Source organism: Bos indicus, chromosome 2, assembly GCF_029378745.1.
Source record: "Bos indicus isolate NIAB-ARS_2022 breed Sahiwal x Tharparkar chromosome 2, NIAB-ARS_B.indTharparkar_mat_pri_1.0, whole genome shotgun sequence".
Lineage (NCBI taxonomy): Eukaryota > Metazoa > Chordata > Mammalia > Artiodactyla > Bovidae > Bos > Bos indicus.
This window is the reverse complement of record NC_091761.1, coordinates 61,588,639-61,615,503: the sequence shown is the minus strand read 5'-3', so window position 1 is coordinate 61,615,503 and position 26,865 is coordinate 61,588,639. Positions and strand designations below refer to the sequence as shown.

General features: G+C 43.2%; 3 protein-coding genes across 15 annotated transcripts in view; 2 read left to right on the top strand and 1 right to left on the bottom strand.

The window, feature by feature from the left end:
• R3HDM1 (R3H domain containing 1) overlaps window positions 1-3,696 on the top strand; it is a 96,197-nt gene extending 92,501 nt beyond the window's left edge. For 12 of the 13 annotated variants that reach the window (XM_019973488.2, XM_019973476.2, XM_019973454.2 and 9 more), the window contains 3 exons: window positions 906-988; window positions 1,372-1,456; window positions 2,335-3,696. In XM_019973488.2, the coding sequence (XP_019829047.2) occupies window positions 906-988; window positions 1,372-1,456; window positions 2,335-2,696 (530 nt within the window). In that variant the 3' untranslated portion in view covers window positions 2,697-3,696. Of the gene's footprint in view, window positions 1-905; window positions 989-1,371; window positions 1,533-2,334 lie in introns of all 13 variants that reach the window. The other variant, XM_019973481.2, reaches the window with a different exon arrangement.
• Window positions 3,697-20,735: 17,039 nt separating this feature from the next.
• LOC139185706 (translation machinery-associated protein 7-like) lies at window positions 20,736-22,281 on the bottom strand. The gene is made up of 2 exons (XM_070798230.1): window positions 22,243-22,281; window positions 20,736-21,067 (listed from the first exon to the last, which is right to left on the bottom strand). Exons 1-2 carry the CDS (start codon window positions 22,279-22,281, stop codon window positions 20,882-20,884), a joined length of 225 nt encoding a protein of 74 aa, XP_070654331.1. The 3' UTR covers window positions 20,736-20,881.
• Window positions 22,282-22,469: 188 nt separating this feature from the next.
• UBXN4 (UBX domain protein 4) overlaps window positions 22,470-26,865 on the top strand; it is a 30,022-nt gene continuing 25,626 nt past the window's right edge. The window contains exon 1 of the mRNA XM_019973432.2: window positions 22,470-22,705. Coding sequence (XP_019828991.1) covers window positions 22,624-22,705 — 82 coding nt within the window. The 5' untranslated portion in view covers window positions 22,470-22,623. The remainder of the gene's footprint in view (window positions 22,706-26,865) is intronic.

Genomic DNA, 26,865 nt, shown 5'->3' with positions numbered 1-26,865 from the left:
AAATACCACTTCACTCCATCTTCATGCTTAAAATTGTGTCTCTGGTCTCAGTGCTAAACCTTCATGTTGTATCTGCCTTTCAGCTAGTGTTTAGGAAGGAGCAAGTATGTCGTGGGTGTGTTCTACCAGGGAGCTGCCCAAGCACCCCGACAGTGTTCATCAGAAAAGAGCTCCACACAGTAGCAAGAGGCTCACGCCTTGCTTGTCTCTGTTAGGAAACTATCAGGAGAAGCACTGTATGATTTTCTGAAGATGCTCTCTTAGCACCCACCCATAACCCTCCTCCAGACACTGAATGTGCTACATTTGGGGACTTACAGTTAAAATGAGACTACAACAAATGAAAACATTACAGACAAAACTTTTGCAGTCAGCATGTGTGAAGCGCTTTCCATGGGATGACTCTAGGCACTAAGGTGTGAAAGAAAATATATTTATAGTAATTAATAATGATTTGGGGGAGATAGAGAGCTTCATGTTTTTCCAAGGTTTCTTTTGTCCCCTGAATGTATGTTCTGTTCACTTTTAACCATCAGAGAAAATGTGGATTTTAGTATCTCAGACGGGTGGAATGAGTTCTTATAGTTCCTTTGGAGGATTTCACATAGAATGTTAAGGTTTACCAAGAAGTTTCTCTCCATGCTAAGTTGTCTGCCAGCTCTCCCACTTAACCTCCTTCATAACTGTTGTTATTAGTCCCTAGTGCTTGCAGAAGTTTACCCCAGTTCTTTGAAGGATATGTGGAGGCTTTTAATTTTTTTAAAAAAAGATATCAGTACCTCCACTTTTTTATTCTATTTGGTAGAATATGTTCCCTCTCTCATCCTGAGACAACTGAGAAAACTGTGAAGTACTTTGTACCCGAATAAAGGAAAATGTGAAAGTGATGTTTTATTAACTTTCAGGAGATGCCAGATACCCGTTACTTGGCCAGACCCTGCAGTACAACCCTCCTGCTGTTCTGCACGGACACATTCCAGCCCAACAGGTGTGAGAGCTGCTGTCTGACTTCCTGGGCTTTGTTGGCAGAGCATTGTACTTCTGCTGGTGAGAGTGGGGCGTCCTGGCCCTACCGAGAGCAGAGTGAGGGAGAAGGTGGTAGGAGCATCAGTTCCCAGCACAGTCCAGATATGAGGGGTGGGGGGCGGGCGGCAGGAGGCATTGGGTGCCGTTACTTAGAAAAGACTGTCAGCAAGTGATGGGCCAAAGTTCTACTGCCACTGAGGCAGAATTCAGAAGGCCTAGAGGTGGGGGTTTTTTTCTTCTAAAGTACAAACCCCAGACTCAGTGCAGTTAGTTGTTAAGTGGTCAAACACTGCAATTACATTTTGTAGCAGCATCAACTTATTTCTCATGTTTGTGGATTTTCAGGGTCAATCTGGCAACAGGCATGGCAACCGAGGAAGGAAACAAGCCAAAAAAGCTGCATCCACCGACCTGGGTGCAGGAGAAGCAGGTGTGTCCCCAAGAGGCATCCGGATGTGCTTCTATAAACTGTTGGCCTGAGAGTCTAAAACTGCCACGCCACAGAAGTGGGTTTTCCTTGTCTAGAATCCTACACAAAGTCTTAGACAGTTATGCTGTCTATAAGGCAGGCTTCTTGAATGTTCTTTTAATTCTGTCTCATTTCGGATTTGGGAGTACTGAAACAAAGGTGGGTTTAAGAGGAGGGCAGGCACCAAAGGGATTCGAAAGAGATGTGAGAGAGGAATAGGTAGAATGAAATGCATTGCCTCTGTGTTCTTTGAGAAAGGAAGTATTCTTTATACCCTTCAGGCAGTATAGTCTGAAGAACAAATACATTGCCTTTCTGTGGCAGAGGGCTTTCAAGTCTGTACCTTAACTTTCTATTCAATAGCCTTGGGTTTGTTAGGGCAAGTGCTATTTTAAAGATAACATACAGAATACTTCCCTTGTGGTCCAGTGGTTAAGGCTGCACTTCCAATGAAGGGGGCATGGGTTCCATCCCCCATCAGGGAACTAAGATCCCACGTGCCTCACGACACAGCCAAAAAATAAAAATTGAAGATATGTATAATTTGACAATGGGAATTTGAAGTTCAGGAAACTGTACCAGTATCACATACCTAGTTTGAAGAAGCCACTGCACAGGCTGCATTTTGTATGTGAGGCTGTGAGTGTGGCCGGTGGCAAGGGCCTCTCTGCACCCCTTGCTTGGGGGTAAGAAATATTTAGAAGATGGCCATACCAAGTATAACTGTGGATTTGAATGGTTTTAGAAAATTATGTTCATTTCTTGTGTCATTTGAGTCTGCAGTACATTCTGCCCACCTCTTGGTAACAGGGATTAATTCTTTACCTTTTCCATTCTAGTTGTTGGGAAGGTCTTGGAAATTACTGAACTACCAGATGGAATAACTCGCATGGAAGCCGAGAAGCTCTTTGGGGAACTCTTTAAAATTGGCGCCAAGATCCGGTGGCTCCGGGACCCTCAGTCCCAGCCCCAAATGCGTCGCCACCCGCTCTGCTGTGGCAGTGGCGACAGCACTGTCAACCCCGAACGCTCGAAACCCAGTGACTTGGCCTCCACGTACACCGTCCTAGCCACATTCCCCTCCATCTCCGCTGCGCAGAATGCATTGAAGAAACAAATTAACTCGGTTAACAAGTTTAAGCTGAGAACAAGCAAGAAGCACTATGACTTTCACATTTTGGAAAGGGCAAGTTCTCAGTAACAGCCACCTCAGACCCTTGGCCTTTTGTGATCCCCCCATCGTCACCCATCTTTAACTGGCTTGGTATCGGGAGCTTCTGTTAACATGATAGAGACTCCTAGGATGTGTGGTCATGGCGTTACAACTTCTGAAGACAGGCCAGTGATCCAGCAAAGAGGGGAAAAATGCACATTTCACCCCAAATGACTGTAGGAATCCACATCAGAATGATACAGAGTTAGCAGCTTTTTCTGAGGAAATGCTGTTCAAATGCCTCCTAACTTTTATAGTTATTTTGTTTTATATTTCTGAATTCTTGTATCAGATCCAAAGCTCGATTGTACAGCAAATTATTCTTCAAAATGAGTACCACCAGTTGCAACCTGTATTTCTTTTTTGCAGCCAGCAGCACAGTGTGACCTGACATAGAATTTGGGGGAATAAGAATGCAGGAGTGGAGTAGCCAAGTTAAAACTACATACTGTCTTTTGGGGGGCCCAGTAGGTGACGAAGGAGAGCTCACAAACAAAAGATTACTCTTCCCCTGTATCTCTAAACACAAACAGTTTCCAGAAAATAAAGAATTCCCTTATAGGGTCCTTTCCTTATTCACTTAGGTCATATGAACACTGTCAAGTAAATTATGTTCTTAACACCTCTTAATCAAACCACTTAGATTCAAAAGGGAATAGGAATCATTCTAGGCAGGAAAATACTTCCACTTTTTTTTTTTTTTTTTTTAAGTCTCCCTCCGATAACTAAATGCCACTTATTTGCTTTCCCTTCCTTGTGGATTTTTTCTTTTTTTTTTTTTTTTGGTCACCTGAGGAAATGCATTTGATGAGTGCTGGAAACTTCTTAAGTGGTTAAAAATGTGTTTTCATTGTTTGCAGCGGATCACTGGACATCAAAGATTCATTGCACTTATGAACAAGGAACCTTTTTTTCAATTTGCAAGGCTGTACAATGTGTGCTGATGCAAGCCTTTTTCAGTTCAAAAGAATAAATGTTTACAAATATATACCCACTTTGTCTTTTTGTAAATTAAAATCACCTTTTTAAATGAGAGTCAGTCCTGAAGACTTAACCTATCTTGAAGATTTCATTTTCAGACTTAGGGAAGATGAAAGACATGAAATCCCCCCACTTTACAAATATTCTACAAAGCATCAGTTTCTCTATGGGAGTGTTTCTTGTGGGTGTAACTCATGTCATTTGTCCTCTCATAAGTTAATACCAGTCAGTTGTAGACAGTTGTGAGTATGAATGAATATATAGTGAGACAGCTGAAAACAGAACATTATGATCGTTTAAAGAATTTGTGGTCTTAGCTGATGTTTTGAGCACCCAGTTGTCCAGTTTAGCTCAAGTTCTTTATAGAAAGCTTTCCCCACTTGTTGGCCCAGCAGAATCAAACTGCTAGGAAACCCAAAATGGGGGCTAGGGGAAGGGGATTCTGCCATCTGCAGCTTGCCTGGAGCCTGGCTGGCTTCCAGCCCAGACTGCGGGTTTACTTTTTGCAGCTCAAGAGCAATAGGTGTTACCAGGCTCTGGTGCAGATGTTCTCTCCCTCTAGAGCATCTGCAAAGCCCTACTTTGTCCCAGGGGATCCCAACCCACCCCCGCCCGTCGCCCCCTGCACACACAAGCTGGTGTGTTGCGATTATGGATATTGTGCTCCTGAAAGCAGGTGCGAGCTGCCTCCCAAATGAGTCAGATTAAGGAGCCAGACACAGAGAAAGAAGTAGGAAGGAGCACTGTGAAAATCACTCCCAAGGACTGTGGAATTTTTAAATGTTTGACTGTAGAATGTCACAGATGGAGAGGATACATAATTAGGGCCAGTACTGCAGCAGGAATTACTTAATCATGGGGGTGGAGACAAAACTACAATCCTACGATTTATTTCAGTTCTCTGAATATTCTCTTTTGCTGTAGAAATCCTGGTAAAGTGAGGGGTTATTTTAATTGAGATACAATTGACATGTATTCATTTCAGACATACGACATAACAATCTGATATATATATTGCAAGATGTTAATCACAATAAGTCTAGCTAACATTCATCACATGGTTATAATTTTTTTTCTTGTGATGAGAACTTCTAAGATCTGTTTAGCAACTTTTAAATACACAAAACAGTATTAAAGACTGAGGTCACCATGCTGTACATTAAATCTAAAGTTTTGCTCTAGACATTTGATTTACCCTGTAGGAGTTGAAGACTGCCCAGAGGAAGGCAGAGCTGAAGCTGTTGTGAAGTCAGCTCTGAACCTTCACCACCACCATCTCCCCACCCCTGTCCCCAGACAATCACGGGTCCCTGAAACCAAGGAGCCTGCCGTTAAAAACAACTGTAATGATTAGCTTTAAAATTGGCCTTTAAACTTTAATGTGAACATATTTTAAGTGACCTGTTGATGAGAGTCAACTAAATGAACACCATTTCTAATATAAGAGCAAATAGCAAAAAAAAAAAGCAAATAGCACATAGTTTTCATAATCGTTCTCAATTGTGTTCAAAGGTACTGAATTCTTTTCACAAGCTTAATACTTGCTTCTTTAGAATTTTTTAAATATACTTAGATGTATTAAATCCTCATGTGCTTTTAAAAAAATATATATCCAAATTGCCACCCCCTACATACACATTACAAAAATACACATGCATTCCCTCGACTATATTCTCCTGTTCTTTTTGATCTAGAATCTAACTTCATCTGTAGAAAAATGCTGGGAGGAGGAAGCATCAAAGGAGGCATTTAAAGATGTGATTTGGTCCAGACTTTAAACCTTCCTAAGGACAGCTTCCGTGCACCACAGTCCTGGCTGTGGATTCTCCCAGAGCACTGACCTTATTTAGGGGCAGACAATACTTTTACCAATAAAATGAGTTATTCTTACCTGTATCAATATTAGCAGCTCCAGCAGCCCCTTTGGGAATGATGGAGGGCATCTGATAACTTTGTGGGCACTTCTACCTTATGTATTAGGAAGCTGAGAGTAAAGGCTTACAGGTTTTAAGCCCTTGGTCCACAAAGAATGTGAATAGATGTGCTTGTGAATCGAGTACAAAGTGTGTTTGCCAACAGTAATTTAAAAGAATTAGCTTGTCACCTAAACTAACAAAGTAGGTATCTGAACTCTCCCACACACTAAGAAATTGGTTTTTCTGATCCCACCAGGGAAGGACCTATGACCTGTGAATAGTGCAAAAACCTACAGGTCTCAGTAGAGCCCACAGTGCCAGAATAGCTTGGGAAGAGGCAATCCTCAGCTACCGCGGGAAGCAAAGAGTTGCGTGCTCCGTGTGTCATCAACAACTGAAAAAATGTGAATGTTAAGTCCAGCAGAGGGCAGCCAAGGGCCTGTGTGAAGGTGGCCAGGGCCCCGCTGACCCAGTCTCCTGCCTGCACAGCATGTAATGAGACCTGGTATGTATTGTCAGACACAACTGAGTGATTAAACAACAGTATATTGTGTGTTGTCTTCAGAGATGGAGAGTACTAATTTCAGCCTCTTCTAGAGACCAGTGTCCACGTATGATGGTGGCAGGATTCAAAACTGGTCCTGTGTTGCTTGGAAATCGTCAAGCCTTTATGAAGTGAAGTTGTTCAGTCGTGTCCGACTCTTTGTGACCCCATGGACTGTAGCCTACCAGGCTTCTCCGTCCATGGGATTTTCTAGGCAAGAGTACTGGAGTGGGTTGCCATTTCCTTTTCTAGGGGATCTTCCTGACCCAGGGATTGAACCTAGGTCTCCCGCATTGTAGGCAGACACTTTACCCTCTGAGCCACCAGGAAAGCCCAAGCCTTTATGAGCTGATGCTGAAAAAAAAAAAAAAAAAAACAGACTCACATCCATTCAGCTGGTAGCCCTCACCAGCCCAAGAAACAGATAGGATACAGGTGCTATTTATTCCCCCATGGCCACATGTGCTCAGGTTGTGTTTTGAATATTTGTTCTTCACTTTTCCCCTTTCATGTCTCCACTCTGGATTTTATTTCACCAACGTAAGAATATTGGAGGAGTGGAAGGAAGAGACTGTAGGAACTTCTAATCAGAAAACTGAAGATGGTTCTTTGAAGGGGGAGAGAGAATCATTGAAATAGACAAATCATTAGCTACATTACCTCCCCCACCCCCCAAAAAAGCACATTTTCAATTCTTTCTTGCTGCTTAACAGACCACCCACATTTAGTGGTTTACAGCACTAATTCTGTGGGTTAGGAATTTGGGCAAGGCTTAAAGAGGACAGCTTGGCTCTTCTCCACCTGATATCAGCTGCACTCAGCTGAGCTGGGCTGGAAGTTCCAAACTGAACTCATATGACTGTTGTTCAGTTGCTAAGTTGTGTCCGACTCTTGGTGAACCCATAGACTGCAGCACGCCAGGCTTATCCTGTCCTTCACCATCTCCCCGAGTTTGCTCAAACTCATGTCCATTGAGTCAGTAATGCCATCCAACCATCCTGTCCTCTGTCATCCCCTTCATCTCCTACCTTCAATCTTTCCCAGGGTCAGGGTCTTTTCCAAAGCGTCTCCGCATCTGGTGGCCAAGGTACTAGAGCTTCAGCATCAGACTTTCCAATGAATATTCAGGATTGATTTCCTTTAGGATTGACTGGTTTGATCTCCTTGCAGTCCAAAGGACTCTCAAGAGTCTTCTCTAGCAACACAATTAGAAAGTATTAGATGCATTTTTGATACTAGAGAAGCTATTTTTGATCTAAGCCTGGTCTCAGTGCTTGCTATTGAACAGGTCTCAGTAATAATGACCTTAAGGGAACAATAGAACAAGCTTGTTATCAGGCAAGGAAAGTAACAATAGCAAAGTTAATAAATCAGTTGTAAAGACTCACAGTTCTGTTTCAATGGTAAAGATTAGCTCGAAGCACTTTGTTGAACTGTTTTAGAGAATTTCAAACCCTCTCCAACATTCAGCCACCAGAACAACTAGAACCTAAAAGACGATGATGTTGACCTTTTCTAACCCTCATGACTTTGGTCAACTAAAGCTTGGACTCAGTAAACTCTGCTCAAGGTCTAAGCTGAATTCTTTGTTCAAGCCCTTTAATGAATATGCATGTAGCCTTAGCTTAAATCTTCCCCAATGTGCTGTTTAGGGAGACACTGCTTTGGGAAAGATCCCTGGTGTTTTCCTTACTTGCTACAAGTAATAAATCCTTCCCTCTCCTGATCTTTGGCTTGGTTGTGTCTTTTGGCTGGACACCCACCAAGATGGAAACCCATTTCCGGGGTAACAATATTGAAGTCCCAGATGTCATTTCTATTGCATTCTGTTGGCTAAAAAGAAAAACTCATAGGGTTCACTCACAGCAGAGGCAATAACCCTACCTCTTGATGAGAAAAGCAGCAAAAAGCCATGTAGGATGGAAGAGAATGGTTACAGTCATCTTTGGAGATAATTTACCACAAGCACAGATACCCAATAAAAGTCCCCACGGACTCTGCCTCCAAATCACATTCTGAAGTTTCTCTCAGGATACTAGGATTCGTCTTCATCACTACCGCCCTGGACCAAGCTGTCATCTTCCTATAATGAATAGAAATGGCCTTCCTAAGACTCTTGAGAGTCCCTTAGACAGCAAAGAGATCAAATCAGTCAATCCTAAAGGAAATCAACCCTGAATACTCATTGAAAGGACTGATGCTGAAGTTGAAGTTCCAATACTTTGGCCACCTGATACAAAGAGCTGACTCATTGGAAATGACCCTCATACTGGGAAAGATTGAGGGCAGGAGGAGAAGGGGACCACAGAGGATGAGATGGATAGTCGGGATGGATGGCATCACTGACTCCATAGACATAAGTATGAGCAAACTCAAGGAGACAGTGAAGGACAAGGAAGCCTGGTGTGCTGCAGTCCATGGGAGTCACAAAGAGTCAGACATGACTTAGTGACTGAACAACAAACTGGTCTTCCAGCCTCCGCTCTTGTTCCCACATCTTTATAGAGCCAGAATGATGTAAAAGGTAATCAGCTTATGTCATTTCCTCCTGCCCCAAATCCCTCAATAACTTCCTCAATCCTGGTTTACAAAACTCAGTCTAGCATACATCTCTGATCTGTTCTTCCCCTCTACCTGGAAGGTTTTACTCCTGACCAACTCCTTTATCTTTCATAGAAATGACATTTCATGGAGAAGGAAATGGCAACCCACTCCAGTAATCTTGCCTGGGAAATCCCATGGACAGAGGAGCCTGGTGGGCAAAGAGTCAGACACGACTGAGGGAGGGGCAGGCGCTCACTAGAGGCCCCAGAGCTTTTGATGGCAGAGCCAGCACTGTGGCTGAGGATTCCCGGCTCCCAGGCCTCTCTCACCAGATAGGAGCGTGGAAAACTAGTCTAAAATACACCTGAGGGCTTTCCTGGCGGCTCAGTGGTAAAGAATCGCCCCCCTGCCAAAGCAGGGGACGCGAGTTCCACCCCTGGTCTGGGAAGACCACACGTGGCAGAGTAGCTGAGCCCATGCATCACAGCCACTGGGCCGGGGCTCTCGAGCCTGGGAGCTGCAGAACTGAGGTCTGTGGGCACCAGAGCCCATGCTCCGCAACAAGAGGAGCCACAGCTAGAGAAAAGCCCACGCAGCATGAAGACGATGCACAACCATAAATAAAATCATTAAAAAACAAACAAAAAAAAGAAATGTCATTTCAGCAGAGAAGTCTTTATGAGCCACCCAGTTTCATGTCGCCACCCAAACACAATCACTTTATCTCAATTTTATGCCTATCATCCCTATCAGATCTTTTGTTTTGTTTCTACAACTAGAATATGAATTCCATGAGATCAAAGACCTTACCTTACTTATACCTTTATTTCCAAGCACCCATTAATTGTCAACAAATATTTTTCAACTGTTTAAAAGGCTCAGGAGAACCCTGGCTATTTCTCTGGTCTGGAGATCTCCCACTGAATGATGTCAGGGGATGGGAAGGAGCTGGAGGATAAGCATAATTCACATCTCTGGTTGTCCTGGCACTGAATTCCTTAATGGCTGAGGTAAGGTAGGGGCTAGTTTCCAAAAGCCAACAAAATACTCATATTTTGGCTCCTGCAATGTCACATCAATACAAATGTCCTTGAGTTACTCCTCCTTGGTTGCTGTCTACATTATTCCAACATTTCACTTTTGTGGTCATCTGTCAAATTTAAACCTTTTAAATACCCTTCCTGTATTTGGGGAAATCTCACATATACAAATCTTTCTACCCCAAAATAACAGCTAGGATGACTCAATTCTCAGCTTTTCTTTTGCTCAGAAAAGCTACACCCCAACATGGCTGTGTTCTGAACATGGGATCTGGGGCTCCACCAGCCACATTCACATCCAGAAAAATCTAATCAGGAAGAGAACAGGGGAGGAGGCAGGCTGTACATAGAATTCCTCATTGTAGTTGGATTGTTTCTGTGTGCAATCCCAGGAGATTTCAAAGCTGCTCAGTCTTAGCCTCCTGAGGGTTTGTAAGCAGATACTCTTGAATTAATTACTTTTCTGTTTAAACTGGCTATTGTGGATTCTGCAGTCTGCACCACTGTTATCTTCTACCTACCAGGACATAGCGTTTGGGATTTCTGTTTCCTTGAATCCTAGGCATGCTTCACCCATAAAGACTTATGTGGTTACTCAAGTCCACTGAGATAAAAATGACATCTGATGCTTATTGAACACTTGTATGTAGACACTGTTCTGTTTATAGCACTTAAATTTATAAAAAAAAAAAAAAACAAAAAAAACCCAACTCAAGGTAGTTGAAGTAACCAAGGGAATTTATTGGCTCAGGTATGGCTGGATCCAGGGACTCTGCAATATCATCAGCATAGACTGTCTTCATCCACTGGCTCGTCTATCCTGCAATATAACAAGTGTGACTTATTATCAAGTATTGTTGGTTATCTTCTCATGTAAACATTTGATCCCAATTCCTGGAGCTGTGCTATCCAGAATGGTAACTGCACACCACATGTAGATAGTAAATTTAATTAAATTATTGAATAAATTAACTAAAATTAAATAAAATAGAAATTCAGTTCCTCAGTTGCACTAGCCACATTTCAAATGTTCAATGGTCACATGACTTTTCACTCTCCAAAATCTTTTATCACCTCCCAGGTCTTGAATGCTCTGATCCTTGCCTGTCTACATCTCTAGACTTACCTGGCACTGGCCCTCTCCTTTGCCAGGTTCTATTCACACTGGACTTCCCTAAATTCCTCAAACATACTATATTCTCTTGTCTCTGCGTTCTGTAAAGTGGTGATCTTCTGCTAGATACTGGGATACTCCCCATTTGTGGTTAGTTTTTCAGCAAACTGTGGCAGGAGGTGTATGTCTCTTTTTTGCTGGCATGTGCCAGACTAGGTTTTCCAGCCCCCTGCACCAAGATGCACCATGATTCTGAATTTTGACCAATGAAATTTAAGTAGAAATGATGCATGCCTTTCTGTGCTGGACCTCTTCAGTTCAGTCATTCAGTCATGTCTGACTCTTTGCAACCCCATGGACTGCACACGCCAGGCTTCCGTGTCCATCACCAACTCCCGGAGCTTGCTCAAACTTATGTCCATCGCATCGGTGATGCCATCCAACCATCTCATCCTCTGTCATCCCGTTTTCCCCCTGTCTTCAATCTTTCCCAGCATCAGGGTCTTTTCCAAGAAGTCAGTTCTTCGCATCAGGTGACCAAAGTATTGGAGTTTCAACTTAATGAATATTCAGGACTGATTTCCTTTAGGATGGACTGGTTGGATCTCAGTCCAAGGGACTCTCAAGAGTCTTTTCCAACACCACAGTTCAAAAGCATCAATTCTTTGGTACTCAGCTTTCCTTATGGTCCAACTCTCATATCCATACATGACTACTGGAAAAACCATAGCTTTAACTAGATGGACCTTTGTTAGCAAAGTAATGTCTTTGCTATTTAATATGCTGTGGAGAAGGCAATGCCAACCCACTCCAGTACTCTTGCCTGGAGAATTCCATGGACAGAGAAGCCTGGTAGGCTGCAGTCTATGGGGTCGCTAAGAGTCGGACACGACTGAGCGACTTCACCTTCCCTTTTCACTTTCATGCATTGGAGAAGAAAATGGCAACCCACTCCAGTGTTCTTGCCTGGAGAATCCCAGGGACAGGTGAGACTGGTGGGCTGCCGTCCATAGGGTCGCACAGAGTTGGACACAACTGAAGCGACTTAGCAGCAGCAGCAGCTAGGTTGTCTAATACCTTCTATATGTATATATATATTAGACATATATATATATATTCTAATATATATGTTGTCTAATACCATCTAAGAGATTCTTCCTGCTCTGGCTAATCAGAGTGGGGGCTAGAAACCATCAATTATCAGTATCACCAGAAAGCTTGATACAAATGCAGAACCTTAGGACTTCCCCAGAGGTCCAGTGGCTAGGACTCCACGCTCCCAATGCAGGGGACCTGGGTTCCATCCCTGGTCTGGGAAGTATATGCTGCATATGGCAACCAAGGATCCTGTGTGCCCCAGTTGAGATGGGGCACAGCCTAAATAAATATGTAGTATTTTTAAAAACAAAATTTAAAAAAATGCAGAATCTTATATCTAATCCCAGGCCAACTTGAATCAGAAACTACATTGGTTTGCTTTTCATAAAATTTCATTTACTTATTTACTTATTTGTTTTTGTCTGTGCTGGGTCTTCATTGCTGCATGGGGCTTTTCTCTAGTCACCGTGAGTGAGGGCTACTCTCCAGTGGTAATACATGGGTTTCTCATTATGGCGGCTTCGCTTGTTGCAGAGCCTGGGCTATAGGGCATGTGGTCTTCTTGCAGCATGTTGGCTCAGTAGTTGCAGTTCCCAGGATCAGAGCACAGGCTCAGTTGTTATGGCATGCAGATTTAGTTTCTCTGTGGCATGTAGAATTCTAACCAGGGATTGAAACTGTGACTCCTCCTACATTGGCAGGCAGATTCTTTACCACTGAGTCACCTGGGAAGCCTCAGAATCTACATTTTTAACCTGATTTCCAGGTGATCCGTAACCTTTAAAATTTGCATGTTGGCTGCATATAGAGGGTATCATAAAGACCTCTGAGATGCCAGGGAAAGGGAGAGCCACTGATGGGAGAATTCAGGAGTTCCTGAAAGAGTGCATGGAGCAAAGCCCTGTACACAACCACCCACTTCTACCTCTAACATTCGTCATGAAGTCAATGAGAAATAACACTGAAATAACTGAAACCTGTAAGTTATACAAGTTATCCATAAATAACCTGTGGATTGTTTTTGTCCCACATGTAATTTCCCTTCTGCCTGGAACATTTATTCTTCCCACCCTACCCTCCACCTTCTGTTCACTTGTACTCACAGTTCACATCCCACCTCAAATATTTCTTCCTTCAGATAGCCTGCTCTTCCTCCAGAGGTCCTTAATTCTGTCCTCCAGACAGTCACTTCTGCCAGTAATAGCTTTAATAATATCCTATGCTTCCTCTTCAAAGCATTAATCACAATAGTAATTGTGTAATTGGCCAATTAGTTCCTTAATGTTTTCTATCCATCAATATGTAATCTTCAGGGCAGGAAAAACATCTATGGCTTTGTTACTAATACATCCCCGGCCCCCACCAGTGCCTTTCTCAGTAAATATTTGTCTTATGATTAAATGAAGAAATGAGCCGAGGAGTCAAAAGCCTTGAATCCTGAAAGGCATGTATATGTATTTTTCTCAAGCATGTTTTTGGCAGGCAGGCAGAAATAATAGCTAACATTTGTAAAGCAGTTAATTACTATGTGCCAACTACTTGCTAAGCACTTATAAGGGTTCTTATTTAATCATCACAATAGCCCTAAATGGTAAGTTCTATTATTACCTCAGTTTACAGTGAGGTAACTGAAATGTCAGAGGTGAGGAAATTTGCCCAAGGTCACAGAGCTAGTGAGTATTAGCTGTATACCTCAATCAGACAGCTGACTCTGGAGTTCATGGGATTAACCACTTAAATTACTGCCTTAAGCCTTGTGAATGTAATGACTGCCATTAAAAATTTTTTTTTTTTACTGAACTATAAATGATTTAAAATGTTGTGTTAATTTCTGCCGTACAGCAAAATGATTCAGTTATACATATCAGTTCAGTTCAGTCGCTCAGTCGTGTCTGACTCTTTGTGACCCCATGAATCGCAACACGCCAGGCCTCCCTGTCCATCACCAACTCCCGGAGTTCACTCAGACTCACGTCCATCGAGTCAGTGATGCCATCCAGCCATCTCATCCTCTGTCGTCCCCTTCTCCTCTTGCCCCCAATCCCTCCCAGCATCAGAGTCTTTTCCAATGAGTCAACTCTTCACATGAGGTTGCCAAAGTACTGGAGTTTCAGCTTCAGCATCATTCCCTCCGAAGAAATCCCAGGGCTGATCTCCTTCAGAATAGACTGGTTGGATCTCCTTGCAGTCCAAGGGACTCTCACGAGTCTTCTCCAACACCACAGTTCAAAAGCATCAATTCTTCGGCGCTCAGCTTTCTTCACAGTCCAATTCTCACATCCATACATGGCCACTGGAAAAACCATAGCCTTGACTAGACGGACCTTTGTTGGCAAAGTAATGTCTCTGCTTTTCAATATGCTGTCTAGGATGGTCATAACTTTTCTTCCAAGGAGTAAGCATCTTTTAATTTCATGGCTGCAGTCACTATCTGCAGTGATTTTGGAGCCCCAAAAAATAAAGTCTGACACTGTTTCCACTGTAACCCCATCTATTTCCCATGAAGTGATGGGACCAGATGCCATGATCTTAGTTTTCTGAATGTTGAGCTTTAAGCCAACTTTTTCATTCTCCACTTTCACTTTCATCAAGAGGCTTTTTAGTTCCTCTTCACTTTCTGCCATAAGGGTGGTGTCATCTGCATATCTGAGATTATTGATATCTCTCCCGGCAATCTTGATTCCAGCTGAGGCTTCATCCAGCCCAGCATTTCTCATGATATACTCTGCATATAAGTTGTTAAATAAGCAGTGTGACAATATACATCCTTGACATACTCCTTTCCCAATTTTGAACAGTCTATTTTTCTATGTCCGGTTCTAACTGTTGCTTCTTGACCTGCATACAAGTTTTTCAGGAGGAACGTAAGGTGGTCTGGTATTCCCATCTCTTTAAGAATTTTCCACAGTTTGTTGTGATCCACACAAAGGTTTTAGCGTGATCAATGAAGCCAAACTACATGTTTTTCTGGAATTCTCTTGCTTTTTCTTGGATCCAGTGGATGTTGCAAATTTTATTTCTGGTCTGTAGATGAATGATTATGCTTTCCATAAGCATTTTACTTTTTTACACTTCCCCTTTTCACTCATGAAAAAGCAAGGACAGAGGCTGTTTTTTACCTTTATATGGTTTTTTTTTCCAGTTTTGTTTTAATATAAATAGCTTTGCAACATGAAGTCATACAGCCTCCCCTAGTGGTAAACAAGTGAACATTTCTATGGAACAAATATCCTTTTTTTTTTAAAGCATGGTGTGGGATTTTATAGTTCAAGCTTCAGTAAGAAATACACTTTGGTGTTTTTTTCCCCAAGCAATCATAAAGGACTGGCACCTTTATACTTTCTTATGAATATCCAAATATACTTGAGTGGCCAGAGTTAAGAATTCAGTTTGTGATGGGTTTTTATCTGTGCAATTTGAAATAAAAAACCTTGTAGTGGGGAACTTTTGGCCTCATGACACTAATAACTCATTTAATCTGCAAAGAACATAAGGCATTGTGAGGGATAGAAAATTAAGTTGAGTTGCTCCTTTGCATCTTTTGGAGGAAAAAAACACATAAACCCAGTAATTTAAATATATATGAAATAAAATGTTCACAAGATAAAATGGCCATGAGAAACTACACTCTTCTTCCAGCTGTGCCACCTTCTCTGACCAATTGTCTTTCAGTTTCTTAACTGGAAGCTGGTCTGAGCAGGTTGGTGAAACAGCAGCCAAGGTGGTTTGTTCATGCATGCCTGCACACATTTTGATGCCAACTCAATGTGTATAGTCGGCAAACTCAGGTATCTGTATGCCAGCGAGGAAGTAAATGAGTGGGAGGGGCTGTGGCAAACTAAAATGCACATGACTTTTATAAAACTTTGTGCAAGCACAATAATATTGGGACACCAGTATAGTCCATGAGCTCTAGCACAAGTGCAGGACTGAAGCATTCCAGGATCCCACGCTATCAAGACATGAAGAAAGTCAGTGGTCCTGTGCTGGGTAAAGGGCTGTGGGAACTGTTGGCAAATCTGAAGCAGCAGGTAGTCATACATCACAGAGGAGAGCCGACAGATTCAAGAGGTGGAAGGTGAGAGGATTTACGGTCAGCCAACTGGGAAGGGTCCCCATCTCGGCCCAGAATCACTGTGAACCACCTCTATATCTTTGATGGCTTGAAGATGGACTTTGAGAATTCACACTGGAGTCAAGTGTTTGGTCAAGCTGTCATTGGGGGGAGGTTCTTTCAATGGTCGGAGACCCACCAACTGAAACCTAGCCTTCCTCCTCACTGTCTCTGGGCACGGGAACGGGCCTGGTATCTACGATCCCTCAGAGAGGAGCTCATTGCAATAAAACCCACTCTTTTTGCACCAAATAAGCCCATAAATCCTTGGAGTCAAGAATGATGTGGGGTGTTGGGAAGGAGAACAAGATATAACTCATTTCATAGTTTGCCTGCTGTACACCAATAAACTTCTGTTTTATGGGTCTGATTGTAAAACTGAGTTGCAGCTTTTCATCAGCAATTCAGGTTCATTTGAAAAATAGGGCTGTTGCCATTTCCTCCAAAAGACCATCCCTGTTCTTCCCTTCCTCTCGATAATACCCTAGACATTGTTCTTTCATTTTACCCAAATCAACACATTATATGTTTATTTATGTTTCTTCCAGTGGCTAGACTTTAAGCTTTTTGAGAACAAAAATAGTATCTGTCATCAGTCAACAAATAGTTCTATTCCAAGCACCAGGCTTCCAGTCTGTCCCATGTGGGCGCTCAAATACGTGTTGACTGAGAGAAAGAGAATTCCATGCAAGAGGAATCAATGAATAAAAACAGAGATTGCCAGGAACATGGCCTGGACGGTGGATACAATGCTCTGGTTGGCCCAGGGAACTCAGGTGGGGAAATGGAAGAATGAAGGTTGAAAAAGAAGGTTGGAGCCAAATCGTAGAGGATTTTGAACATAGAGCTACAGAATTTGTACTTTATTTTTAGAGGTATTACAGAGCCAGTAAAGTTGCTTTCCATTTTTGTTTTGTCGTGCTGTACAGCTTGTGGGATCCTAGTTCCCTGACCTGGGGATCAAACTGGTGCCTCCTGCAGTGGAAGCATGACGTCCTAACTAACTACTGGACCTCCAGAGAATTCCTGAGCCTGTAAAGATTTTTAAGCTGAACAAAAATGCTAAAAATAATTTTGGGGAAAGTTGGCTATGACATCACTGTGTAGGATGGACTGAAGAGAAGTCAGAAAGAGCAGTGAAGAAAGTTGTATGAATCTTTCAAGCAACTGGGGTTCTGTCTTGTCGGGGTTCACAGACTGAGAGAAAATCTGCTTCCAGGAAGTTTATTAGGGAGTAAATTACATCTGTAATAACGTTGGTAGAATGCAGAGGTAACTGAGGCTTAGGATGATCCCAGGGGATATTACAAGCAACAATATCCAACTTACAGAGTAGCCTAATCTAGGAGGACAGTTATTCTCTCACAAGATAAGACTTGAGTCATCATAGATGTGAGTGCTTTCCATATTCCACTCTATCAATCTCAGAGTGTCAGCAACATCATTCCTCTGGCTATAGCAGACTGGGCATTGTTCGCACACAACCATATCTAGCAAAGAAGGGTTGTACTTTCTTCCGTGTGGCTCTTTTTTTAAGGAAAATTTCTCCTAGAACTACCCCCTGCCCATGCCCCTGCTACTTTCCATGAGGTCCTAACTAGCTCCAAGCGGAGGCTGAAAAAACAAGTATCTAGCAGGTCCCCTCTCAATGGGGAAACTCTGCCAGCAAAGAACAATGGGGAGCGTGGTAGAAGCATGGTTGTTGGGTGAGCTATCAGTAGAATTTGCCATATATTTCATATTCCCTCCCATCTTTCTGGGCTTCCCTGGTGGCTCAGACAATAAAGAGCCTGCCTGCAATGCAGGACACCTGGGTTCATTCCCTGGATCAGGAAGATCCCCTGATCTTCCTGAATGGAGAAGGGAATGGAAACCCACTCCAGTATTCTTGCCTGGAGAATTCCAAGGACAAAGGAGCCTGATAGGGCTACAGTCTGTGGAGTCACAAAGAGTCAGATACAACTAAGCGACTAACACTTTCACTTTCATTTCCCCATCTTCCTAGGGTCCTCCCTCTTTACTGTGTATTCAGTCTTTCCAAGACTAGCTCCTTTCCATTAATAATTGTGTACAGGTCTCTCCAATCTTTAACAACAACAAAAAAAAACTGTCTTTTTCGGTCCACATCTCTGTCCAGATAATTGTCCTTTCTTCTTCCTTCTCTTCACATGTACTGACACCCCCCTTCTCTAGCTCCCTTCACTCTTCAACCCACTGCCATCTGGCTTCCACACAGAAGAACCCATCGAAACACCTCTCTCTAAGCTGATAATCACTTCCACATTGCTAAAAGCAGTGGATATTTGAAAGTCTTATTTAACTGGATACAACAGCAGCCTTTAATACAATGGCGTCTCACTCCCTTCTCAAAACTCACTCTACCCTGGGCTTCTCTGGTATCACAAGCTCTCATATTCCCCCACCCCACCCCCACACACACCCCTGCCTCTCCTGAGTCTCGGTTACTGGTTTATACTTTCCTACACAACCCTCAATCTGTTTTTTGTTTGTTTGGGTTTCTTTTTTCCTTGCTGCAACGAGCGGCTTGTGGGATTTTACTTCCCTGACCAGGGATTGAGCCCAGGGCCTTTGGTAGTGAGTGTATGGAGTGCTAACCACTGGACTGCCAGGGAATTCCCAAGACCTCAGTCATAACTCTTGTCTTTCCTCATTTTATGCAGTCTGTGAGGATCTCCTGCAGAGCCTCAATTATCCCCTGTGCCTGCTTAACACCCCGACTTGCTATCTCTCCAGCACTCCCAGTACATGCCTAATATTGAACTCACATCTTCATGCCCACCTCCCCACCTACCTGCTCTTCCTTCAGTGGTCCCTATCAATCACAACCTTCTATATGATTTCTCAAGACAGAAACCCAAGATCTCTTGACTCCTCCTTCCTCAAATTCCATAGCTAAAACCTATTGAGTCTACCTCCAAAAACCTCGAAGGTATCCACTTCTCCATCTTCCTTATACATGGACAGTGGGTTCTTAACCAGTTTCTTCACATTCACCCATTCCACTTCCACTGCAATCCACATGAACTGCAGCATACCTGCAGATTGAAAACACAAATCTTTTATCTAACTCCTCTGTTTAAAATTCTTCAACAGTTTTCTACAATTCTTAGGAAAATGTCTGCAATCCTTAACATGATGCCCAAGGCCCTGGATGAGTTATCCTTTCTATCTGTCAGCCTCGTTCACACTATACATCTCTTTGTATGTTCTAGTCACGCTGAACATTTTTCAGGGCTTCAAGGGTACTATTCTTATTTGCTTCAGAGCTTTCACACTGCTGTTTCCTCTCTCTGGAATAGTCTTCTCCTTCACAGAGCTAGACTTCTCCTCAAATGTCATCTCCTCAGGAAGGCCTTTTCTAACCCTGCTATCCATGTTTGGGCTTCCCTTGTGGCTCAGCTAGTAAAGAATCTGCCTGCAATGCAGGAGACCTGGGTTCAATTCCTAGGTTGAGAAGATCCCCTGGAGAATGGAAAGGCTACCCACTCCCGTATTCTGGCCTGGAGAATTCCATGGACTATACAGCCCATGGGGCCGCAAAGAGTCGGACACAACTGAGCAACTTTCACATCCATGTTGAGTCACATCGTTACATTTCTGAAGCACTCAGAATTCCCTCTTGTGGTATTTATCATAGTTACTTACTCAATGCCTATCTTCCTTTTCCAGCTGTGCAGTCACAAAGGCAGGGGCTTTGTCTGACTGTCTCACCTCCTTATCACTGCCAGGTATAATGCTTAGTTCATAGCAGATGTGCAATAAATATTTGATGAGTGAGAGGCTGTGAACGATTCTTCTAATATTTAATCCTAACATTCAGTTCTGTTCAGCTCAGTTCAGTCGCTCAGTCATGTCCGACTCTTCGTGACCCCATGAATCGCAGCACGCCAGGCCTCCCTGTCCATCACCAACTCCCGGAGTTCACTCAGACTCACGTCCATCGAGTCAGTGATGCCATCCAGCCATCTCATCCTCTGTCGTCCCCTTCTCCTCCTGCCCCCAATCCCTCCCAGCATCTGAGTCTTTTCCAATGAGTCACATTAGAAATAATTAAAGATATTATTCTACTGAAAGGGTATATATGTTGATCAAATTTTAAGGAAACTATTTAAAGTTGATGTTGAAATCAACTCTTAATTCTTCCTGAGGAATGATATCCTCTGTAAATAGCAATTGTCTGTAATCAGCATTATGTTTCAGTTTATAAGAACACTACATAAGAGGCCTGATTGGAAAAAAGCAAATAAAAATCAGAATGCAATCTCCTAGCTATTTTTAGGTTAGATACTTGTAGGAAAGGGGTATTTTCAGATGTAGCCCCTCCTTAATCCTTCAAAGATTGTCAAATGCCTGTGCTGCTAGAGGAGAAATTAAGTGATGTGGGATGTACAATATAATAGCCTATGCAACTTTAAATAAACCATAGAAACCTTTAGCCAATAGCTATTAGAGACCGTGTAATTTCATGAAGGTATTAAATTTGGGTCAGTTTTCATTTTAATGGCAACCAACCACAAAGTGCTATATCTTGATAATAGTACTTTGTTATATATCATGGTAAACAAAATTATTTATTCACTTTTGCATTACCATGAAAAGTAGCTGGAAAAGAAATCATTATCTATTCTCTGCTTCTGATTTTTTTTTTCTTTTTACAAAAGTTTATTCTTAAATGTACAATAGGTTTCAAGACAACACTTCATTCTAGCTATAGGTCGCAACAGGTATTATGGCAGGGAGTCCAGGTGTTTAAACAGGAATGGAACTAAGGGTCATCATTGCCTCAGGCACAAGGAACAGCTTACTTTTTGCCAGATTTCTTAATTCCACCAGTGGCCAGGGGGCCTTTCCCCACGGCCTTTGCTTTTAGGTCCTCTAGTTTCTTCTGCTCCTCCTTCTGCGTCTGCTTGAATGCCTTATCTTCCTCGTCCATCTCCTTGGCTTGGTTCTTGGGCTGCTTCAGGGCCTTCTTGCCATCTTCGGGGCCCTACGTGGCGCCTGCCGCCCCTTCCCCAGGCTCTTCCACCGGAAGCCCTGACTTAACTTTTGAAACCAGCTGTAGCAACAGCATAGCTAAGTGTTTTGAGGTTTGTAATGATCTCTAACCAATGACCTTACTCAAGGTCTGCGTTCAACCATAAACTCCTCTCAGGTACACGGGCTGTATGGTATTACACAATGTGATTGTTGTTATTTCTTTTCTTCAAGGTCGAGCTGATAAATTAAGTTCAATAGAAATCAAAGCCTTGTAGTAAATCCCTACAAACCCCATTAAGTTTCATACCGAGAGACACCCATCCACAATAGCCACTAATCATAATAGAGAATTACATCGTCACACTAGGCAGAGTTCCATCCGGGTGGAGGATGATTTCCTCTTATTTAAGGTCTCCAAAAGAAGAGCATCTTCCAATGGGTAGCACCATTTCTCCTTGTCTTTATAGACTGTGAAGCGGCTCTCACGGTTGCCCCCTTAGCCTTATCCGGCAAACCACAATTAACATTTCCTACAATATTAACATTGTCAGACTTTATTTTGGGGGGCTCCAAAATCACTGCAGATGGTGACTGCAGCCATGAAATTAAAAGACGCTTACTCCTTGGAAGGAAAGTTATGACCAACCTAGATAGCATATTGAAAAGCAGAGACATTACTTTGCCAACAAAGGTCCGTCTAGTCAAGGCTATGGTTTTTCCAGTGGTCATGTATGGATGTGAGAGTTGGACTGTGAAGAAAGCTGAGGGCTGAAGAATTGATGCTTTTGAACTGTGGTGTTGGAGAAGACTCTGGAGAGTCCCTTGGACTGCAAGGAGATCCAACCAGTCCATTCTGAAGGAGATCAGTCCTGAGTGTTCTTTGGAAGGAATGATGCTAAAGCTGAAACTCCAGTACTTTGGCCACCTCATGCGAAGATTGACTCATTGGAAAAGACTCTGATGCTGGGAGGGATTGGGGGCAGGAGGAGAAGGGGACGACAGAGGATGAGATGGCTGGATGGCATCACTGACTCGATGGACGTGAGTTTGAGTGAACTCCGGGAGTTGGTAATGGACAGGGAGGCCTGGCGTGCTGCGGTTCATGGGGTATCAAAGAGTCGGACACGACTGAGCTACTGAACTGAACTGAACTAAGCAATAATAAAGGGACCAAGCCAAGACTACAATTCCCGTCATGCATCGGGAAGACGCCACCGACGCCATTTAGCGATTAGTCATTCTTCCCTACGCCTCCTTCTATTTCTGTGACTGCAGCGCCTTGCGGCCTCGCGTGCGCGCACACTCCGACTTGCCAACGAGACAAGGCACGGGGGCGCGGCGCTTACGCCGACGTGTGGCGTCACGTGTCTCGGGGTGCGCCTCGCCTGCGCGCTTACGCCCGTCCAGTGGGCCGCTGACGGGTTTGCGCGCCTGTGCGGAGCCGGAGGCGGGGTGCTGACCGGCTGGGGCTGCGGGGGCCGCGGAGCCAGGCGACGGAGAGGGCGGGGCCAACTCCGGGACCGCGGCGACAATACACCGAGCGAGCGCCTCGGCCCGAGGGCAGCGATGCTGTGGTTCCAGGGCGCCATTCCGGCCGCCATCGCGTCGGCCAAGAGGAGTGGCGCGGTCTTCGTGGTGTTCGTGGCAGGTGAAGGAGGCGAGGGCCCGAGATGTGGCACGGACACCCCCTCCGGCCTACCTCCAATCCCAGGGGCCCCCAGCCTTTCCTCCGGGCCCCAAGAGGCCCGGCTGCCAGTCCCTGGCGTCTCAGCGCCTGCCCCGGCCTTTTGGAGTACACCTGGCCTGACCCCCACCGCTCGCTTTTCCCGGCCCCCTTGCGGGAGGCACGGTCCCGGCCTCGCCCCCCAAACGCGCCGAGCCCTGCCGTCTCCCCAGTGCGGGGCGAGGGGACGGGTAGAGCAGGCCCTAGCCGCCCTGCTCGCGGTCGAGCCTGACTCCGCGCCGCCTGCGGAGTTGGCACCCGCAGACCCCACCGTCGCCTCCTGGCGCCCCCGACGGAGTGCTCCACTTGGAGAGACCCACTTGGAGAGACTTTAACTCCCGTATAGTTAGTGTGTAGGTGAGGAGAGAGACGGGCCCTAAGGCCGTTTTGCTTGTAATTAGTTGTGGACTTTGAGGAAGAAAGCTGTGTCATCGGTAATCAACAAAGAGAAACCACCTGATGTTCACTGTTACTGGCTTTCGTGTGTTCCTGAAATGTAAACTTTTGAGGTCTATATAAATCGTATTTTTTTTAATGCCATAGGAGTGGAGAATCTAATATGAAATAATTTGCAAGTGGATTGTTACTTAACCGTTTGTTTCGAAGTAGACACACAAGCATTGATTCTTTTTATTGTCTTCCTAGCTTAGCAGCAATAGCAGCAGCAGTATCATAGATACAGTTTTAGAATGTGTACTAACTCATCTATTCTGTGTTGCTCTGGGTTATTTTGCTCCGTATTTTATTACTGCAGTCTTCTAGATTTGCAGTACACTTGTGCCTCTGTGAAGTTTTGCTGATCCTCATTACCTGAACCGAATTAGTATTTGCGACTACCGTTAATTTGAGGTGCACTATTTCAACTATTTGTGTTTAATAACGGTCTGTTCATTATTAACTATGGCTTGGAAGGCTCGGTAATAATTCTGTAGCTTTATGCACTGTAGTGAAGAGCAAGTTGCTGAAATATGAGTTTCACAACATTAAATTTGAAATTTTGAATTGTTTTAAATTATGGTAAAATTTTAACTCATTGATGTTAATTAGAAGAGCTGGAGTAGTTCAGATTCTTTTATGCTGTTTTTTTAGAGTTATATTTCACATAATAAGTAACTGCTGTAAACCTGTAAGAAAATAAGTGGATTAAAAATGAAAGGAAGGGCTTCTCAGGTGGCTCAGTGGTAGAGAATCTGCCTGCCAATGCAGGAGACACAAGTTCAGTCCTTGATAGTGGAAGACCCCACATGCCCCGGAGTAGTTAAGCCCACGGGCCGCAACTACTGAGCACACTCCCCGCAGCTACTGAAGCCCCCCGCCTAGAGCCCGTGCTGCGCAATAAGAGAAGTCACCCAATGAGAAGCTTGGGCATTGCAACTAGAGAGCCGCGTCCACTCTCCAGGAAAAGAAAAGAAGCCTAAGCCCGGAGCAGCAAGGAAAACTCAGCACTGCCGTAGATAAATAAAATCATAAGAAAAGGGAAAGGAAAACTAATGATACTGAATATGCTCATTAAGAGTGCAGTAATAGTTGTAACACCATTTTAAGTTGTGTTTTTCGCATATACTCAATTGATCCTGGACGTTGGTAATACAGGGTTTATCATGCCCATTTTATCAGTGAGGAAACTTAGGTCCACAGCGGCTAAGTGACATACACCAGTGTCACAAAAAGAATATATATCTTTTCTTGACAGATTTTTTTTTATCAGCTTCCAAAAAAGTGTCTTTTTTGTTTCTCCAGAGGAAAAAAAAACCATTGTACAGACAGACGTTAGGTAGTTATACAACAGACCTTAGGTAGTTAACTGAAATTGGTGTAGAAATCAGGAAATCTTTTGTAGAGTTTGTTACAACCTTTCTGTTTTGTGACCAGGGGTGGAGCCCTCACCTCCTGCATTGGAAGAGGACAGGAGGAACTTTTCACCGCTGGCCTGCCAGGGATGTCCCCAGTAGTCATATTTTTAAACAGAAATCACATTTGATCAGTGTCCAAAGGTTCCTTGAAGGCACTCTTGGACTAACCTGTTAATTTGAAAGAAATGCTAGGTTTAATTAAGAAACATTTAGAAACCCATTTGGAAACAGTAGCGCTAATTAGTACAGTAGAAAAATAAAGTCATAGGTCTTTGGGGCTTTGTGTCTATATATAATATATACCTTCTTCAATTTAAGTTTTTCTGATGAGCATGTATCATGTAACATATGCTTTTAGAATATGGGTGACTGTTGAATGTTTGCAGGAGGACTGTTAGCAGTCTGTGGAAGGAGTTGCTTCCACATCACTTGACCCATTCAAATACCGTTAGTTTTTCTAGAGTTTTAGGAAGTTAGTCTCCAACACTGGCTGGAGTGTGTAGACAGTGCAGTCATGAAATTGCAACACTTACAAGTTGCTTAGACCTTTATTCTTTTTTTTTTTTTTTTTAATGTATTTATTTAGTTGTGGCATGCAGATTTTTTAGTTGCGGTATGTGGGATCTAGTTCCCTGATCAGGGATCAAACCTGGGCCCCCTGGATTGGGAACATGGAGTCTTACTCACTGGACCACCAGGGAATTCCCTAGACCTTTATTCTTGACTTTGAAGAATATAGTCAGAACTCATGATTTTCTTAGATCTGAGACCTTGACAGTAATGTGCCAACTCACTGGAAAATTAAAAAGATAGCTTTATAGTTGGAAGGAAGTAGTTCATATAGCCACTCAAGTGGGAAACATTTTAGGCAGATTGTTTATGTTTTAGTGAAATTTTCATGGATGAGTTAAAGAATATGTGGAATTACTGTTAAGAGACTGGAGAGGTTACTACTAGTTAAGTCAAACAAGTATTTTCAAATTATTGTAGGTGTGTAAATTGAAAGAAACAAACAGGTTTTGATTCTTTTCTTGGGAATGTACAATAATTTGACAGGCATTCTGAAGCAGAGGTGTCTTGTCACTGGCTAGACAACTAAACACTGGTCATTGACTGATGGTTCTAGTTGGCTAAAATCTCCTTGACCAATGCTATTTAATGCCTTTTTTTTTTTTTTGGTTAAAATAGACTAAAAAGCCATTTGGGTTTAGACCAGCTGAGTTTTTCTCTGTTGAAATTCTTGGTTGTAGGGTCTGCAACTGCTTCCAAGTTTGTATTGCTCTTTTTAAGTGGCTTTACTTTGGGATACTGCTAACACCACCAGGAATGTAATGTTTTCTCCTGAAATCTTTGGCCCATCTAACTCCACAGCATAGTTCATAATTTGATTAAAAATAAGAAAGTAAAGATACCAAAGTTGGCAGTTAAAAATCTCACCCAGTAGAGCTAAGGTAACTCTTGTTATGTAATTCCATTCAGTCTCTTACATCTCTGTTGGTCAGGCAGCTGTTGTTGCCCTCCACTGAGTCATGAGCAGACATTGCTAGTGGAGATGGAGCCCTTGAGAAGCTGTCTGCATCGAACAGCCTAGGTGAAGGAGTGAGGAACATCAGCCTCAGGAGTGGCAGGTCCGTCCTTCCAGCTGCCTACTTGACATCCCCATTTGGATGCCTCACAGGACTCTCAAGCCTGAAAGTATTACTGCTTGAATCTGTTCCCCACCCCGTGGTACTCTACTGCTAAGTAAATGGCACCACCTTATATCCAGTTGGATAAACCCAAGCATGGGAGTCATCTTTGGACTCAACTCTTCAGTCTCATCTTGTTCCCTGGTACCTAGTGTTCACAACACTCCTAACCATACAGCCCTTTCCCTCCACAGAAATTCCTTCTGCTTAGTGAACTTTTCTGGCCTGTGGCATGGTTTACCTCTTTCATCCTTTAGGTCTTACCTTAAATATCACCTCAGAGAGGGCTTCCCTGACCAATCTAAAGGGGTCTGTTTTTTCAGAGCATTTCTTACCATAATTATAGTTTACCAAACAAGTACTTTTTTTAGATTTTAAGCTCCACTGAGGGCATATAGTATCTCATTTGTTTTATATTTAGTTATAGTTAGCACAGTGCCTAGCACAATATAAATGTGAAGTAAAATAGTGAATGTATGAAAGAAAGAAGGAATAAAAATAACCCCTTACACCTCACAGCCTTCTCTAAGTGTATTAAGGATGT

What these genes read in the sequence shown, in the direction of transcription:
- LOC139185706 (XM_070798230.1), bottom strand. Translation starts at nt 22,281, where the DNA reads ATGGCGTCGGTGGCGTCTTCCCGATGCATGACGGGAATT. An exon ending in CCCGATGCATGACGGGAATT is followed by an intron (nt 21,068 to 22,242) that starts GTAGTCTTGGCT and finishes GGCGCCACGTAG; the next exon opens with GGCCCCGAAGATGGCAAGAA.